Source organism: Sebastes fasciatus, chromosome 21, assembly GCF_043250625.1.
Source record: "Sebastes fasciatus isolate fSebFas1 chromosome 21, fSebFas1.pri, whole genome shotgun sequence".
Classification (NCBI taxonomy): Eukaryota; Metazoa; Chordata; class Actinopteri; order Perciformes; family Sebastidae; genus Sebastes; species Sebastes fasciatus.
This window is the reverse complement of record NC_133815.1, coordinates 19285057-19304849: the sequence shown is the minus strand read 5'-3', so window position 1 is coordinate 19304849 and position 19793 is coordinate 19285057. Positions and strand designations below refer to the sequence as shown.

The 19793-nt window shown below is 43.7% G+C and overlaps 1 protein-coding gene across 1 annotated transcript in view; it reads left to right on the top strand.

Annotated features, from left to right (window-relative positions):
* Positions 1-13202, top strand: part of zeb1b (zinc finger E-box binding homeobox 1b) — a 67093-nt gene extending 53891 nt beyond the window's left edge. The window contains exons 4-8 of the mRNA XM_074621541.1: positions 1350-1552; positions 2759-2864; positions 3302-4995; positions 8226-8406; positions 9131-13202. Coding sequence (XP_074477642.1) covers positions 1350-1552; positions 2759-2864; positions 3302-4995; positions 8226-8406; positions 9131-9924 — 2978 coding nt within the window. The 3' untranslated portion in view covers positions 9925-13202. The remainder of the gene's footprint in view (positions 1-1349; positions 1553-2758; positions 2865-3301; positions 4996-8225; positions 8407-9130) is intronic.
* The last annotated feature ends 6591 nt before the right edge of the window (positions 13203-19793 follow it).

Here is a 19793-nt window from a genome sequence, read left to right as displayed (position 1 = left end):
CTAAATTTTGGCGAGGAAAAACTGGCATGGCCATTTTCAAAGACCTCTGATCTCCAGATATGTGAATGGAAATGGGTTCTGTGGGTACCCACGAGTCTCTCCTTAACAACTATATGTCATTTTGTGTACCTGTTTATACAGTATGTATTGCATACTCTGATGGTTAAAAATTTAAATTCATAGAGATTGATTTAATTTGGCAGAGTCAGAAGTGTCCGGGCGTTGCAGAAATAATACAAAAAAACAAAAAATAGCACTCTTAGTGAGATCTTTTTTGTGCACACATCCCCATTTCCGGAAATACTATTATGTGCTTTGTGCATTGATTGCTTCAGATGTCATTCATATCCCTATTAGTAGTGCAAACACACACACACACACACACACACACTGAAACACACATTTCCACCCGAGAGCTCCCAGTCACACTATTACTGCACCTACCCAGTAATTACTGGCCCCCCGGGGACGGCTCTACCTGCTCTCCGTCTCACCTTTAGGTGTTAACTCCACCCCATTAACGCCACTCTCCGACATCATTACACACACACACACCGCTATTTGTTAAGTGCAGCACACTGGGGCTTTTATTGCTCCCGGGCTTTTGGCTTTTACCTGCTACCACAGAGGAAGGCGGGGGGGGGGGGGGAAGCGAGGGAGGAGGAGGAGGAGGAGGATGAGGGCCGGAGGGAGAGAAACGGCAACACCTGAGTAAATTTGTCACGTCTGTGCGAGCTCTGACTCACGGCTACCTGGGCGATAATGTGTGTGCGTTCCCATCCCGAGGCCCTCACCTGTCCCGCGGGGAGGCGGGGGGGGGAACTTAATACATCACCTGTTAACGAAATAATGCTTTACCTGTGTGGGAGCCGGGCAACCGAGACCCTCTGTTTTAACCGGCCTGGATGTCGGCAGGCGGCTGTTGTTTACCCAGCTCACTTTTCCTTTTCATGCGTGGGTGTTTTTTGAAACGCACAATAGGCAATCAAATGATGGAATCGCAGGCGTGCGGAAGCTGTAATTGCTGAGCAAGAAGCACAAAAGCAAAAAATAAATTCCTAGGTCCTGCGTCGGCAGTCCAGTGTGCTATTTCTACAAGGACAGGAAGGTGCATACTATGGATCACTAATCAGCGTTTATCCATTTGGTTACCTGGGTGCTGTTTACCTGTGGGGGAGGACCTCTCAGTGATTGGTGAACTAGCAGAGGAGTGTTACTGCAGCCGTCCGGCCTTGTGTAACATCAAAGAGCCCTCCCTGTTCACCATGTGTTTTTAACCTCCTCCTCCTCCTCCCCCTTCACTCTCACACATGTCATTACAACACAGTCTTGTGTTTCTGTTCACCCAGGAACTCCTGACTCCTTCTCCCAGCTGCTCACCTGCCCGTACTGCGCACGTGGCTACAAGCGTTACAGCTCCCTGAAGGAGCACATCAAGTACCGGCACGAGAAGACCGAGGAGAGCTTCAACTGCCCCGAGTGCAGCTACAGCTTCGCATACCGCGCTCAACTGGAGCGGCACATGACGGTCCACAAGGGCGGACGGGATCAGGTAAAGACCGACCGACAGGATACTGATAAAACACCTTTACCGGTCAAACTCATCTTCTAATGCTCCGCTGATTCCACATTTTCTGCTCTTAGTGTTCCCAGTTGTGAGTGGAGAATGTATTTTTTTGTAACACATTATAATAACTATGATTTCTAAATGGTAAATTGGTAGTTAATTAAACCTAGTTAATAGTTATTTTACTGTTAACAAACAATGAAATGATAATTAATAATGTATACTAATTATTAGTAACGCTATAATTAATGTTATTTTAACAGTTTATTGTTGCACACATTCTATATATATATATATATATATATATATATATATATATGTTAATAATTACAAAATGATTTGTAAACCTTAAAGAAATTGTTTGTAAAACATCTATAAACATTACATAGACAGATGTTTGTAACACTTTGTCAGTGATAAATAATTGGTTTCTGGTCCATCTATCTATGTAATGTTTATAGATGTTTTACAAACCATTTCTTAAAGGTTTACAAATCATGTGGTTATCATTAATGAATACTTAATATAGTATATAAAATGTCATAATATAAATAGTTCACTAATGTAATCAGAATGTAATTTTTATCGTCTCTTATCAGCTTTGAGACTTTGATAATACAGAATTTATAAACACATTATTTCATATTACACAAACTAATGATAAAATAAATTATAGCATTATTAATAATTGTTACACATTATTAATTAATTATTATTTCATTGTTTGTTAACAGCAAAATAACCATTAACTAAGTTGAATTAAGTAGCAATTTAACATTTATAAATGATGGTTATTATACAGTGTTACCTTTTTGTTGTTGTTGCAAACTTAGATGCTTAATGCAGCTAGATGATTTCTTTGAATCCTCTTTTAAGAGCATGCTACATACTCTGGTACTATAATAGTGAAGTGTGCTCATTAATATTTTGTCAGCTTGACTGGATTACTTGTGATCGGTGTCAGTAGCACGCAGTAGTAATTATGCACCGTCAAAGTGATTCTAAATTATGCAAACCTGCATGGAAGCTTTAGTCCCGTTTCTTTAGCAGCTCGCTTCCAAACACGATAAATAAACACGAACGTTTGCCCCCGATTGATTAATGACATTGTGACATGAATTAGTAGCGGTTCAAAGGTCGTGTTTTCATTGTGTGTCTCACCGATCGTCCCCTCTCCCCTCGCCCTGACAGAGACACATCACACAGTCGGGAGGCAATCGTAAATTCAAGTGCACTGAATGTGGCAAAGCATTTAAATACAAGCACCATCTGAAGGAGCACCTACGCATCCACAGCGGTGAGTGGACAACCCTCTGTCACCATGGCAGCATTCTCTGTGTATGTGCACGTGAGCAGCTCTACTGTATACGTCTTTGCCATGATTCTCTGTTGGCCACAGATGTTTCAGTGAACCAATATTGATGTTTTATTTAGGTTTAAGCCAATTCCCTGTATTTAGATATCCTTCATTGTGTTTCAGTCCATTGTGTGCTCTTCCTTAATGTGCCATAATTGTGTTTCTTTTGGCATTATGGGACAGCAATTAGAGAAGGGCATTTCCCAATGGTGCCATTACATCAGCGTTTAAGCATCATTGAAATGCATTAGAGCTTTTTCCTACCGCACTGCTCATAGCCTAGCTTGCTCATTTAGCTTCATTCACTAATGGAAATCTGTCCCCCCCCCCCACCCCCCTCTCTCTCTCTCTGTTATACACATTGTGGTTTTATTCAGGAGAGAAACCCTACGAGTGCTCCAACTGCAAGAAGCGCTTCTCCCACTCAGGCTCATACAGCTCCCACATCAGCAGTAAGAAGTGCATCAGCGTCATCTCATTTAACGGCAGACCGCGCTTGGGGAACGCCAAAACCCAGACCCAGGGTCCATCGCCGGCGCTGCCCACGTCGCCCTCGGTCCTCCGCACCCAGATCAGGGAGAAGCTGGAGCACAGCAAGCCCCTGCAGGAGCAGCTGCCACTCAATCAGATCAAGATCGAGCCCGTGGACTACGAGTACAAGCCGACGGTGATAGCGTCCCCGGCTATGGCCGCGGTGAACGGCGGGGTTTTCAACGGAGGCGCCGCGGCTCCTCTGCAGGGCACAGTGCAGGCCGTGGTCCTGCCCACTATGGGGCTGATGTCACCCATCAGCATCAACCTGGCAGACCTGCAGAACGCTCTCAAAGTGGCGGTGGACGGCAACGTCATTCGCCAGGTGCTGGAAAGCAATGCCAAAGGCCAGGTGCAGATGACCTCGGGGTTAACCACTGGAATGCTCCATCCCGCACAGCAGCAACTCATCTCAGCCATCAGTCTGCCTATCGTGGGTCAGGATGGAAATGCAAAAATCATTATAAACTACAGTTTGGACCCAAACCAGGGCCAGCTCACAGCCCATAACCTGAAGAGAGAGCCTGAGCCGACCACCACTGACACCTTCAAGTCCCAGAAACTCCCCGAGGATCTAACCATCAGAGGCACCAGGCCCAACGAGACTACAGAAAAAGAGGAAAAGACCACTAAAACATGCCTCCTGTGTGATAACTGTCCCGGCGGGCTGGAAGCACTCCACGCCCTCAAGCACTGCAAGAAGGATGGTGTCAGGCTGAACGGAGCAGGCCTGGATAAGTCGGAGTCTGCTGTTGCTGCCTTGCTGTCAGAGGGAGGACTCTGTAACCAGCCCAAGAACCTCTTGTCCCTGCTCAAGGCCTACTTTGCCTTAAACGCAGAGCCCACCAAGGATGAGCTGGCTAAGATCTCTGGCTCTGTCAGCCTGCCAGTCCACGTGGTGAAGAAGTGGTTTGACAAAATGCAGGAGGGTCAGATATCACTGGGCGCCCCGACACCTCCCTCAGAGGAAGAGGACACCTGTGAAGCTAACAGTGTGGTGTCTCTGTTCCCGGGGAAGGACAAGGCCACTATGAGCCCCTCTGTGACCCAGGACAGCCCAACAGAAGCCACCCCAGCGGAGGTGAACGGCGCCCACAGCTCGCCGGCCTCTCCCTCACCACTAAACCTGACAGCCGGCGGTCCCGTCCCAGCCCAGCCTCCCCAGAGCACTGATGGACCCCTAGACCTGTCGCTGCCAAAGCCCGCCAGAGAGGAAGCGGGGAGAGTGGCGGCTAAAGCACGCGTTCGCCCCTCCCCTTCCTCCGGCTCTACCAATGCGGATGAACCCCTTAACTTAACTTGCACAAAGAAAGAGGCATCGCCACTCTCAGCCATGGGCGTCAGCCCCATCGCACTGTACGCCAGCCAGACAAGTGCCAAACCCCTCGACATTGTGACCACAATGCAATGCCTAAGGGCGCTAGCCACTAACAACAAACAGACTATCCTGATCCCTCAGCTGGCTTACACCTATACCACTACAGCAAGCAGCCCTGCTGGGACCCAGACGCACGAAACCATCCACCTCAACGGAGTCAAGGTGGGCAATCAATTACCTCCCCCAATTTAGCAACAGTCTTTGTTAAAAGTATAGTTTGACATTTTGGGAAATATGCTAATTTGCTTTCTTGTCGAGAGTTCGATGAGAAGATATTGCTCTCATATCTGTATGCTAAATATCAAGCTAACCAGTTAGCTTACATGTGGCTTAGCACAAAGACTGGAAACAGCGCTGTCCAAAGTTAACAAAACCCGCCTACCAGCTCCTCGAAAGATCACAAATGTCTAATTAAAGCTGCAGAAGGCAGATTGGAGCAAATATTATTTTGGTGCATAAGACAGGTAATCTGAAAAAAATCATGTGACTCTGTGTCCTCCGGCATCTGCTAGATTTTTACAGACCAGAGGAAAACAACCAATCAGAGCCGAGCTGGAGCCTTGCCATCTCTGAGCAGCTGTCAATCACTCGGAAACTCCAATCAGACGGTCAAACTAGGCTAATCAAATATGAATCAATATTCTGTTACTGTAATGCCTATTTCTATCTATCTTGTAGTGTACTGTTTAACTGTAAAATGAGAAAGTTTGTGACTCGGCAGCCATGTTGAGATCAGTTGAGGAACTATCAAGCACCGCCCACCAGCCGGAGCACAGCCAATAGGAACGCTCTCTCTCTCTGAAATGACCTGTGATTGGTCAAAGTCTCCCGTTACAGGCTAGATTTTCTAAAGCCTGAAAACAGAGCCATGAGGAGGTGCAGAAGTCTAGTTTTCTCTTGAATTACGTGCTTATATGCTGAAAGGTTATTGTGGAATTTTTGCCCAATGATGCCAAGAACATTGTGACTACTGCAGGTGTAACTTGTTTGTTTAATTCAAAAACTTAAGTAGAATAGAAAACATGTTGTGGTTTTATAGGTGGTTGTGTGCTGGACTATTTCATCACTATGAGTTTACAAGGCAATCAGTGGAGACTCCAAACAAAATATAACGTGTTAATTAGTCCAATGTTGAGGTGCCGGTCGACAGATTTTATTACCTTTGGACGGAGCCAGGCTAGCTGTTTCCCCCCGTCTCCAGTCTTTGTGCTAAGCTAAGCTAAGTAGCTGCTGGCTCTAGCTTTATATTTAGTGTCCAAACATGAGAGCGGTATCAAATCTTCTCATCTAACTCTTGCCAAGAAAGCTTACAAGCATTCCCCAAATCTCCGACTGGCTGTCTGTGCTCCTCAGTTACTGCGTGGCCTACTGTACACAAGGGAGGACGTTATTTATAAATGTTCACAACTGTATTATCTTCATCAGCATATCAGAGTTAGTTTTTTGTTCCTCTAGTTTGACAATAAAATTGTTCTTTATACAACAATGTCGCTGGATTTAAAGTCAAAGCAGCAAACAGGTCCGACTCTGAAACTCTTATTTTGTAAAGCAACTGATTTACAGACAACGCAGGGAAGAATTTCGGAGTCTAATCCAGAAGCCATTTTGAGAAGCAAGTGTGTTGGAATCAAGTTACCTTTTCTCTTTTTGGAGTGATCAGTCAAACCCTTCAGTCCAGATCATTACTTCTTATTGTTCAGAAATCACCAGGACATGATAGATAGCGCGAAACCATCCAAAGTGTAATCAATAAGTCATATATAGAAATGTCAGAATTCAGCTCGTCGTAAAAATGATAGCCATTAATACTGTAGTTCTTCATTGTGCGGACACGTGGTGATGGATGTAGATCTCTGTTGGTGTATGAGTGATCTTCCCGGGCTGTCACCCAGAGGACATGAGGCTGCACTTTACTGCAGAGACCCTATTGATCTGCTGGAATCTGTTTAAACGGCACACCTCTGCCTGCCCCATTGATTTATTGTTGTTGTATTATACTTTTGTGTTAAGTGGATTGGCATAGACCTGCCTTGTAAAAAGAAAGGGCTCCGTGTATATATCATCTCCTTAATATTGGCCCACATCCTCTTTCACTGGGCAGGAGATAACTGTTAGTGTGCTCATAAGTGAACAGAATGGGCCGAGGAAAAGATTGACCCCCCCTTAACCCTGAAAATTCAGAGTGATTTTACAGCTATGAGTAGGATATGACACGGCATCATTTCCTGCAATACACACACACGCATTGTTCACTGGGAGGGGGGGGGAAACCTATGTATTGTATTTTTTTCCGATTTTGAAATCAATTTTTGCTTCATTTGATTCTATGCGGAGGTAAAAGGAAGTTACCGCTTTCATTGTTGTAGTCTGAGTAACGCGACGTCATATCCGTTCCGTATCCGTCAGCCAAAACAAACCGCAACGAGCCGAAACGACGAAGTAGAAAACGGAGGAGGGTCAGCGTGGATACGACCTGCACCCTCCCATGTTAAATCCAAAGTGGTAAGCAGTACACATACAGTAAAGTATTGAAACACTTTGGGTTTCACACATTAACAGGAAAAGCAGAGCTAGACATCACGGCTAAAGCTGCGTGCTAACTCTGTCATGGACAGGAAACGTTATCGTATTGCGGTAACGTTCGGTCAAGCCGGCCGCCACTCTCACCTCTGGGTCAAATGGTCCGACGCTACAACTGTAGAGCACCCATATACTGACATTTATGTTAAATGATTTCAAACGGCCCCGATGGAGCTGACCATGGATGTATAAAGAGAACGGAGCTGACGGGAGAGCTAGAGATGGACTTGGAGGAGTTAGAGGACGTATACACGTGTGACTACGTCAGGTTTTCAAAATAAGGTGTTAACAAAGGGAACTGTAAATACAAAATAGATATATGGAAATAAGATTGATTGGATTATATTCACCAGAAGTATGAAACATTATATGTGCCTCATTTGTGAGGGAAATGTCTTCATTCTTTGATTTTTGGGTTGCTGGGGGATAAAAATAATAAATAATTCCTCACAATGACAACAACATCTCTGACTACATACACGCTGAAAACCAAACATTCCTACTGGATTAATTTAGATATTTTCCAGATTAAATGTCCTTAGAAGTGTATGATTCAACTTTTTCCCATGGTCGCACCCAGTGTTATAAAAAAGTGAACTAAAATCGCAATAAATCATAATATCGAATCGCTATACGTAAAGAATCGCAATACATATCAAATCGGCCCTCAAGTATCGTGATAGTAATGAATCGGGAGATAGGCGTATCGTCCCAGCCCTGTTGTCTACTGGTACCGGTGCTTTTCTGACTCATTCAATCGTCAAACATTTTGAATTCCGACCAATACATCTGTGATTTCTCACATTCTCCAGGCGGAGCCGCAGGATACGGGCTCAGAGGGCGTGTCCACCGTGGAGGAGCAGAACGACTCCGACTCGGGCCCTCCGAGGAAGAAGATGAAGAAGACGGACAGCGGCATGTACGCCTGCGACCTGTGCGACAAGATCTTCCAGAAGAGCAGCTCGCTGCTGAGACACAAATACGAACACACAGGTAAATAAATGTTCAGCTCTCATGTGTTTCCCAGACCTACACAGCCCCAAACACAGCCAAAAACCACAGATGGACTGTGAGACACAGAACCGGAACTTGTCTCACCAGCACTCACTGTCGGGTCTTCTTGGGAAAGATGAGTCAGAGAGCGAGTGAAGGGGGATTTTGAGCTACAGCTTAAAGAAGGGTGGACACCTCCATTCCATCAGGTATTACTCAACATGCACAGAAGAGGTCTGAGAATTTCTTTCCGCCAACTCCCCACCTCTGCACTGCCAGCTTCTCATGTGAAGCACCAAATGTTGCAAGAGGCGAGCTCTGGTAGTGATTTGGATCGCTCCAAGATGATGATTCCGTGGCCAAGTGCAGGTCAACGCTCTCAGAGGCGTTTCAGCTTTATTTCTTTTTTTCTTTATTACTCCGATACCTGGCTTGCAACCATAGTTTTCAGCTCCAAATGACCTCATCCAAGGTGAAAAGCTGTTCCCTGCCTGGATAAAGTTTCCTTGAAGGTTTGCGAGCACAATTGTTGTGATTTTGTTGTATTGTTTTGAGCTGTTCTCCTTGGATACATCGGTGATAGATACTTGTTATGGGCCTCTCTACCTCTCACTGCGATTGTGCTGGAGTGTTTATTGTTTTCCTCCGACGTCTGTGCCTATTCACTCAACAGCGTTTCCCATTTTTCTCAAACATACATATTTATTTTTCTCTTTCTCTGCAGGGAAGCGACCTCACGAGTGCGGCATCTGCAGCAAGGCCTTCAAACACAAACACCACTTGATCGAACACATGCGGCTCCACTCGGGGGAGAAGCCGTACCAGTGCGACAAGTGCGGCAAGCGCTTCTCCCACTCGGGCTCCTACTCCCAGCACATGAACCACCGCTACTCCTACTGCAAGAAGGAGACGCAGAGCCAAGGCGAGGGCCGGGAGAGCCCCGAGGAGGACGGCGAGGCCCGGGCCGAGATGGAGGCGCTGGGCCGGCTGGAGCGGCTCCTGGCCACCTCCCAGCTGGACTTGGACGAGCGAGGGAGCAGCACAAGAGAGGAGGAGGAGAGCGAGGAAGAGGAGGAGGAGGAGGACAGCGGCGCGGTGGACATGGACGACATCCAGGTGGTGCAGATAGGGGACGAAGGAGGGGATGAGGAGGAGGAGGTGGAAGAGAGGAATGAGGAGGTGGTAGAGAGAGTATTGGTGGTGGAGGGAGGAGGAGGAGAGGAGGAGATAGAGGGAGGAGGAGAGGAGGAGAAGACGGAGACGGAGGAGAAAGAGGAAGAAGAGGAGGCTGACACAAGGCAGCAGGAGGTGCTCGGGAGCATTCAGGAAGAGGAGGAAGTCAAGATGGAGGAAGAGGAGGCGATGGATACAGAGGAAGGGGTGACGGAAGAGGGGAAAGCAGAGGAGGAGGTCACGGAGGAGGTCACGGAGGAGGTCAAGGAGGAGAGCGGAGGCGAAACAGACACGGTTTGCGAAGAGCAGAACCCGCCGCCGCCGGAGAAAGGAGATACTGACTAAAAAGAGGAATCATACTCCTCCATGAGACACAATCAGATTCCTCCTCTCCCCGCGGAGAGGAAGAACGCAGGAGATGATGTCTGGTCACTCTGACAGTTCGCTTCAGTTCACTACTGTGTAGAAATCCAGGTGTGCCTGAAAAAAATACTAGTGACTTTTCCTGCAGGAGAACGGTTTTCTCACTGTTAGAAAAATCAATTTGTAAAGAAAAAGATGAAGACGAACACGAATTTTAACAAAACGAAGGAAATGCATTATACAGACTTTGGAAGCTAGAGCCGACACGTTTTAGATAATGTTTTATTACTAAAACACCTTGGGTCATTTCTTTTTATCAGTGTTACTAATTTTATCACTCATATTTTAACCTTTAAAAGCTGTACAGTTGGGAGATATTTCTATACCTTTTTATTGCCAATGAACAAAAAAAAAAAAAAAGTCAGTATTTTATTAAGTTGGAAGGAAAATAAGAAAAAATCCTGTGCACTACAAGTGGCTTGGTTTACCTATGGATTGAGCAGTTGAGTTGTGTTGTCTACCCTTCAGTATTACCGCACTAGATATACCACGCCATCACGCTAGCAGACGTTAGCGTCACATTTTCTTTTTTGATGTTCTTTTGATTGGATTGTGAGCCTTAAAGAAGAAGAACAACGGAGAGCAGGACGGGTCTTTTCAGTCATTTACTTCCTGTTAGACTTTTAGACTCATTGTTGTCAAAGCTTCTTTTACAGATCAGTGTTTTATAGGTAATAGTTTGACATTTTGGGGAAACACACTTGAGAGTTAGATGAGAAGATCGAACCAACATATCTGTCTGATAAATATACGGCTACAACCAGGTGCCGCTGCCGCTTAGCTTAGCTTAGTTTAGCATGAGGACCGGAACAGGGGGAAACAGTGAGCTAAAGCTAAATCTAAAGCTGCTAAAGCTAGCAGTTATTTCCTGCTTATCTACCGTTGCACGCTACAGTCCAGTAGGTGGCGGTAATGCATGCCAAACTATTTCCAAACAAAGCAAGGCTAGTTGTTTTCCACCTGGATGTATAATACGGTGACCAGACGTCCCGGTTTCTCCGGAACTGTCCCGGTTTCAAGCTGATGTGTCCCGAGTCCCGACACATATCTGTAAAACACTCAAATGTCCCGGTTTTAAGCAGTCACTTAACAAATTGTCCCGGTTTTCACCACAATTAAAATAATAATATTATACTTCAATTATTATTATTATACTATAATTATTCTACACAGTTCCTTCTGCGCATCAACAGGCATTTCGCTCCGCTTATAATTCCCTCAGGACCGTCCGTTCCGTCGTTCACCCGGCGTCTCCATCCTGGCCAAAATGTCGTCTGAGCTCAACAATTTTAATTATAATCGCCTGGGACAAAACAAGTTGAAAAATAACCTACGAAGGCCCAGACATCAATACGTTTTGTCGGAGGAAAACTCTCTACGGGACTCCCAAACTGTCAGTGCGTCATGGCGGGGATAGCCCTGTGATTAAAGGTGGGAGAAAGTAGACCACCATTGTAAAAGAGGTGTCTGTAAAACTGTTGACAGGACACCTCAAACTGCAAACAAGTCTATTATGACTCTTTCTATTAAGAATTTTTGATCCATGGTTTTATATTTGTAAAACTTTTGTCGAGCCGAGGAAAGCGTTTTAAAAATCTGTGACGTGATCGTAATGTAAATGTCTACAGGCTGAGCGGGAGCTCGCGATCGGCGCCAGCGGCAGAAACACTATTGCACATATGTCGGCCGCATACCCCGGAAGTAATCCCGGAAGCTAGAAAACTTTTTAGGCGTATCCGCCGGGCGATCAAATCTCATTGTACTGAATAAGCACCATCTGGGTGTCCGGTATTCGAAGCTAATTATCTGCATATTATACTGTAGCTGCATATTTACCGGACACATACATGAGTTGTGTCGATCTTCTCATCTAACTCTAGAAAGCAAAATATGCTATTTTCTTAAAATGTCAAACTATTGCTTTAAATGTTCAGAGCGAGCAGAAAGGGGATGTAGAAAACTGTCTGACCCTCTCTATGTCTACCCCCCTAACTCCGAGCCATATGCAAAAAAAAAAAAATCAAAACTAAAACAAGAGAAACATGCATATCAAAAGTGCCATTGAATATTGCTGTCTAAGCTTAGCAGCTATGATCAGGTATTGCCGGGTCCCAGATCAGTCGATAAGCCGGAATACTGTTGACTTTGAATCGCCACCGCACCTGAGAGAGGAGAATTTAGCCCACCACACATTGACGTGTCCTAGATTTTAGAGAAGTTGCTCTTGTTTCTAATCTGAGCATCTAAAAAAGAATTACAATGCACATGTGTTCCAATGGATGATGATGAAGTATTATTTCTAATTGCTAACTGTGTCCTGCCTTTTCAAAGCTTATTCAGTGCACTTGTTTAACACACCATGAAACGCTCAGATGTCTCTTCAGGTAACAAAATGTAGGCAAATATGAATCCCAGGAGTTTAATTCAACAATGTTTTTACCTGTCAGTATTATTTTTTTGTCTCTTATGTTGTTTTTATGTTCCGTTTCATTGTGTGTACTGTATGTTTTCAGCAATGGCAGTATTATCCCCACCCCCAAGGAGATGGGTATGTCTGTTTAGTCATAGAGAACTTTTATATTTATGTGTCTTATTTTTTATATTTCTTTAAGGTTATTTATTACACTATGTAGTGTACAATACTGTAGTTTGTATTAATACGATAATATATTTTAGTATGGAAAAAAAAAAGATTCAAAGGCAAATAACTACAAGCCTGGAAAAATGAGACTCCAGCATACTGAAGTATGTTTTTAGAACAAATAAAATGATGTTTTTCCTCGGGAAAAAAAGAAAAAACTCGCACCCTGCAAGCCTGAAAATTGGAACGTGTGACCTCTGTGCATCCATTCTCATGTTAGTTTTCTTTCCCCTCTCTAATATGAAGCTACTGAACTTATGAAAACTAATCGTATGTCTAATAGCATGAGTGTGTGCTGTTTTATTGAAGGATTACCCTTAACCACACAAACTGTCCTTTATGCCAAGCCAAAATAATATTGACATTTTGTTCTTATGTTTTTATTTGTGCCAATTTGTTACTTTATGTCAGTGTCAAGACCACACCCACTTTTATATGCCCCTCCCCCCCTTTTAACACCCTCATGTTTTTTTTATAGTGATTGTTTTTTGTTTGTTTTCTTTTTTTTTGTTAATTTTTTTATGACTCCCCATCTCACAATAAAATACATCAATTACAAGCTGCTGGGTTTGTGATGATATTGTTATTGAGAGTTTTAAAATCACACATTATCAAGTTGTTGCTTGTACTGTGATATTCAAGGGACCACTTCAAAAATGTAAAAAAAAAAGAAAAGTCTAAGAACCTTATTTAAATATTATAATAATTGAAACTGTTTAAACCAGCTCAAAAAACACACTTAACATTGTTATTTGGTGTGATAACAACAGGCTTTATGCTAATTTAAGCATAATTGTCCCCAAATTTGCAAGCCCAGTTTTTCGCAAAGATAAGGGTTACCACTTCAATCATTTTATATATTTAGTTTTAATAATATCAGAAGCAAAGTAAATAAAGGAAAGCATTATTTGATTTTGCAGATTTTTTTCACATACAGTAGGGTCTGTGAGGCCCCAAACAATGACGAAGTAAAGCCAATGTCATCAGAACAAAGGGTTAAAGATTTTGCTTTAAGATCAATAGTGTGCTTAAAGACTGGAAACGGGGAAAGAGCAAGCTTGACTCTGAAAGTGACCGAAAAGCTCATTATAATGAACAATTATTAGTTACTGAGACTCCAGGAAGTGACTGCCCCCGGCCAAGAAATAAAAAAATAACGTGAGCTTTAAAGGTGCAGTGTGTAGGATTTGCCGGCATCTAGCAGTGTGGTTGCAGATTGCAACCAACTGAGTACCCCTCCTCCTGCCTACTCTTTCCTTTCCAAGATGACGGTAATGTGAGCCGCCGAGTGCAAAACCACGGTAACCCCGTTCACCTCACTCAAAGCCTTACCGTAATAACACTACTTTAGGAGCAACAGAAGTCAAAACGGCGGCTGGCGGTACCACGGTTTAGCACTCTGTGCAACTGTTAGCGCAGTTTTTCGGAGAACTACGGTGGCCTTCGGGTAACGTAAAAAATATGGGAAAGGCTCTCTCTTTAGCCATTGTTTGGTTTGTCCGTTCACTGTAGAAACATGGCGGACTCTGTGATGAAGACCCGCTCCCTATGTAGATATAAACGGCTCATTCTAAACTAACAAAACCAGAATGATTCTTAGTTTCAGGTGATTATACACTAAAGAAAACATGGTTATAAATATTATATTCCACATGCTAATAGATCCCCCGAAATGTTACACACTGTTCCTTTAAGAGCGTATTTATTAATTTTCCTGTTAAGCTTAGCTAACCAACTGGTGGCTATAGCTTCTTATTTAGCATACAAACATTGCATGAGAGGTATCAATCATCTCATCTAAATCTAAAGAAAGCAAATAATCCCAAAATACCAAGCTACTCTTTTAAATTAACTACATTATATATATATATATATATATATATATACTGTATATGAATAAAAGACCTGCACATAACCGTCAGTGATCAGTCACAACAGCCCTTTCAGTCCAGTCTGCCTGTTAGCAGCCCAGCCCAAGGTCAACCCTATTGATCCAGATCAGGTTTCAGGTTTCCAGGAGGGTCGCCCCCCAGCCCCTCCACCACCATTAATTAGTAATGGAATGGACTAAAAATCCATAGTCTGTTGAGGAGCTGAAAATGATACAATAGCTGGTGAACATATTTAATCGTTCTCTCTCTCTCTCTGCTGTCTTCCCAGAAGCTCTGGGAGGGTTTTCTGGGGGGCATTTTCAAGAAAGTACTTCAATCTTAAGAAGGGAAAGCAGGTGTGAGTGGGACGGGATTAAACCTGCAACAGCCTCTCTTTGTCCGTGGACGGAGTGGGAGCATGTGGCCTAACTACCTGAGCTTTCAGGAGAGCGTGTTTGTAAGTGTGTGTTGGGGGAATACGAAAGGTTTGACTGTCATCATGTCGAATGGGTCCCCAGAGACACTTGAGAAGAAGGGGGTCGGCGGTGGAATAATGCTTTATAGGACAGCTCACACCATAACATTACTGTGTCAAACTGTTCCAACAGCATCTTGTAATTGTGCCTATTACAAATGTCTTTAACAGCGGCCACAGCGGCAGCAGCGGAGGCAGCGCTCGGCAACTCCGAAAAAAGGTCAAAGAGTGGTGTAGCCTGTGGCTGCGTGTTCAGGATGCGGCGCCGTTTTACAGGCTTTCAGTCCAATCCGGGGGACCTAAAGCCAAGATATTGCCATATGTTCTGCTGGGCTCAGCATTTCAAAGGAAAATTGAAAAGCTATAACTGCTAAGAGGATATGGAGTGCTCTTGCCAATAATGGCGCAAAAGCCTGATGAAGTATCATGGCTGCCGGGACTCTGACACCGAGCCAAACCCAGGGGGGGCTGGAGCTCCCCGGGGAAATTTAGAGAAAAGCCGGGAGGAGGAGGAGGAGGAAAGAAAAGCCTGCTCTCAGGAAATAGCAGTCACTTAAATATCATGTTCATTTACTCAACCACTAAATAGCAGAACGTACACACAGACATTATGTGTGTGTGAGTGTGTGCAAAGGGGAGGGGTTAATATGTCACTTTCATGTGACAAATTGCGGTTTCAGAGCTCCATTTTGAACCCGCTGGTCAGCAGACGTATGTGAAAATGTATTTATTTACCTACAGCTCTAACCTGTGAGGCACACAGGAACAATTACACATTCAAGTCACAATCAAAACACGACTGCCTCACTGTATACATTTCTTAACTCTCGACGACAAATCAAATCATAAAAAATGCAATGTATTGGTTAATGTCGACGATCAATGGACTTCTTATTGATTTCACTTTCACTTGAGTGAATAATTAAGAAGCCCACATATTGGTCAGATAGGCTTGTACTAGTTCTTATTATACGTGTACATTAATTTAAAATAACATTAAGCATAAGATAACAAAGCCTAGCATAACAAAACAATATCACATCACATATCATGAAACTAGCTGTCAATCAATTAAAATAGTTACATTGATAGATAGATAGATTAATTGAAAATTAATCATATGTTTTATCCGTTCAAAATGTACTTTAAAAGTACTTAATACTCTTATCAACATGGGAGTGGGCAAATATGCTCTTTATGCAAATGTAGGTTTTACCAACACAAAACAATTACACATATTTTCCAGAAACCCTCACAGGTACTGCATTTAGCATGAAACAATATGCTCAAATCATAACATGGCAAACTGAAGCGCAACAGGCAACAACAGCTGTCAGTGTGTCAGTGTGCTGACTTGACTATGACTTGCCCCAAAACTGCATGTGATTATCATAAAGTAGGCATGTCTGTAAAGGGGAGACTCGTGGGTACCCATAGAACCCATTTTCTTTCACATATCTTGAGGTCAGAGGTCAAGGGACCCCTTTGAAAATGGCCATGCCGTTTTTTTCTCGCTAAAATTTAGCGTAACCCCGTAGCACTAATTTAGCCTCCTTTGTGACAAGCTAGTATGACGTGGTTGGTACCAATGGATTACTTCGGTTTTTTAGTTTCATATGATATCAGTATCTTCACTCTAGCTTTACAACTGAGCCCGTTACAACCTAATAAATTGCGAGTTGTGTTAACGCGTTAAAGAAATTAGGGCGTTAAAACTCATTTGCGCTAACGTGTTCTTATCGCGTTAACTCTGACTGCTCTGGCGACAGGTTGTCCATCCAAACCATTTTCGTGAACGCAATATCTCAGAGGAGGGAATTTCTTCAAATTCGGTACATACGGTACGTCCACTTGGACTCAAGGATGTCCCGATTAGAATTTGGTGTTCAAGGGTCAAAGGTCACTGTGACCTCAAGTCCATCCCATTCACGTGAACGCGATATCTCAGGAACGCATTTCTTCAAATTTTGTACAAACTTCCATTTGGACTTAATGATGAACTGATTAGATTTTGGTGGTCAAAGGTCAAGGTCACTGAGACCTTACGTCCATCCCATTCTTTGTGATGTCTGAACAATGTCTCAGGAACGCCTGTAAGGGAATTGTGTTACATTTGGCACAAAACGTCCACTTGGACTCAAGAATGAACTGATTAGATTACGGGGGTCAAAGGTCACTGTGACTCACTCAAGAATTCATATGCTAATTATGACAATTTCACACAAATGTCTGATAGGATAAAATGATGAAGTGATGACATTTTTGGACAGAAATGGATGTGAACTGCAACCTGAGTGGTTGGCGGAGGCATACGACTGCGAGCTGGTAATTCTAGTTTTTGTTCTGAAACAAATCATAACGAAAAAGCGAAACAAAGCACAACGTAATACCAAACATGTTATGTTATGCTTAACATCACATAAGGGATGCATGTGACGATAAGGGTTGTAGAGAAAAGAAAGTTATCGGTCAGACCAATATTGAAATCCCATTGATTGCTCATTATGGGAAGCATAAAGGAATGCATATATTACTCATCTGGCTTGCTGTAGGGCGTTTCTATTACAGATGTTTAAGCTTCGGCCACTTTGGGAACAGAGCGTTGTGTCTTCCTTTTGATTTTAAGAAACAATCTGCAACACGTACACTAAACACAAGTGTGCGTCCAATTGCAGCGGTCAAAGGACTCAACAAGGGTCAACAACTGAGGAGGTCAGTGAGAACATACCTATGTGTGTGTGTGTGTGTGTGTGTGTGTGTGTGTGTGTGTGTGTGTGTGTGTGTGTGGGGTTGATTGGATTGTCATTGTGCCGTATTTAGCTCGAACCATAAACATCTCCCTGGAGAATATTACCCTTCAGCTCCAGTAATATGAAACCAATCGTTAACCATGGTGGAGATACACTAAGGTTTTAGGTGTCCTTGTTTTGCAGGGATTCATTATCCTGAATCCTGGTCACCTTTTACCAATCACCTCCATCACAAATACAGCTTCACTTACTCCATATATACTGTAGCACACACACACATACACACACACACATCTTTATTCTCCTTGCCTTCCAGCTGAATCCTATTACAGTGTTTCTCAGAGATAAGCCCTGGTGAAATCTATCTATAAATGAAATTTATGCATCATCGTTTAAGCTTGTAATTGCTTAGAGACTCTATTCATTTTATTAGACAGCGTATCTTCTCCGTTGCTGGAGTGAACGTGTGCGAGCAACTGTTATTTGTCCTCTTTTGTACACTTTGGGTTGCTTTGTAATAAGGACAATGAGTTGATAGCTTCACATGAACTCAAATCACATTGTCTCACTCTCTCTCTCTCTCTGTCTCTCTCTCTCTCTCACACACACACACACACTCTCTCTCTCTCTCTCGTATATTCAGTATTAATGTTCTGGCAGTTTCATGCTTTCTTTTCAGGTGAGGTTCAGGGCTGACTTTCACCACTTCCCCTCCTCGTTACCACATCGGGACTCGAGTTGCGCTAGAAAAACACCAGCGCAACCACAACCACCTCACAACCCCACTGCTTCTACACACACACACACACACACACACACACACATATATATACACACACACGGAGTGCAAACCAGCCTGTGTTTGCAGGTATACGGCCGGCCCTCCCACACTGCTGGGACAACATGGAGCGGCTCTCAGTCATGACTAGAATAACAAGGAGCTGCACAGAATTCAATTAAATGGTCTAGCTCTTTGAAAAGCTACCACCCACCTACCTGCACACAAACACACACACACACACACACACACACTGCACTATGTTGTAAGTAACACACCTCCACCCAACTACCCACTCTTGTATGCTTTGGTCCTCCCACATGTACAGGAAAGCATGCATGAACACACACACACACACACGCAAATATCCCCTGTGTCTACACTGTGTGTGTGTGTGTGTGTGTGTGTGTGCTGTGTAATCCCATTGTCCCGTCCTCCTCGGAGGAGCCCGGACCTTCAAGTGTCATCTCCGGAGCTGCCACCTGATTGGCTGCTGGAGGTCAGTGGATAAGCCCATAAAGAGGCGTGACATCTCTTTACACTCCCTTAAATGTTCACCTTTTTGTCCTTACAGGGCCCGCGTGCTACACAAGGACTATCTCTCTCTCTCTCCGCCTTTGGATCGTTCACTTAGCGAGGTTTGTGGAAGCAAATGAGACAAACGCCCTCTCTGCTGTGACCAAACTAAATAGTCTCCTCTTCCTCCTCCTTCTCCTCTACAGAGGAGATGATGCTCGACAGAAGTCGAGTTGTGTCCTCATCTGGGACTTCCTTTTGAGTTTCTGATGAAAATGGAACTAAAACAACTTCCCTTCTTCTTTAAAATGTCACCATTCCTCCAAAAGTAGCAAACCATTCTCAGAAAGAACCAGATGGTTTAACCAATAATTATACTGTTTTTAAAGTTCCCATGAAACGGCTACTAAGCTACAGGGAGGGACCTGTTGTGGCTTTTGTCTGGCGTTTACAGTAGCCGATAGTACGAGTGCTGCTAGCTAGTGATGGCGAGATGAAGCTTCATGAAGCACTGAAGCTCTCCAGCAAATTGGTTGGCAAAAGGGGTTCATTTCACGAGGCTTCATGTGGGCTTCATGTGCACACGAAACCACCTATCTGTAACTCTACGGATATTTTTTTTTTTTAGGTAAATCAACTTCCCATTAGTATCAGAACTGGAGAGAATATCTTCACTGAAAGAAGAGCAAAGAACGCCACTGAAAGTTTTTCCTCGATGGAAAAGCAATGTTTTTGCTCTTTTCCCGAACTATTACATGGT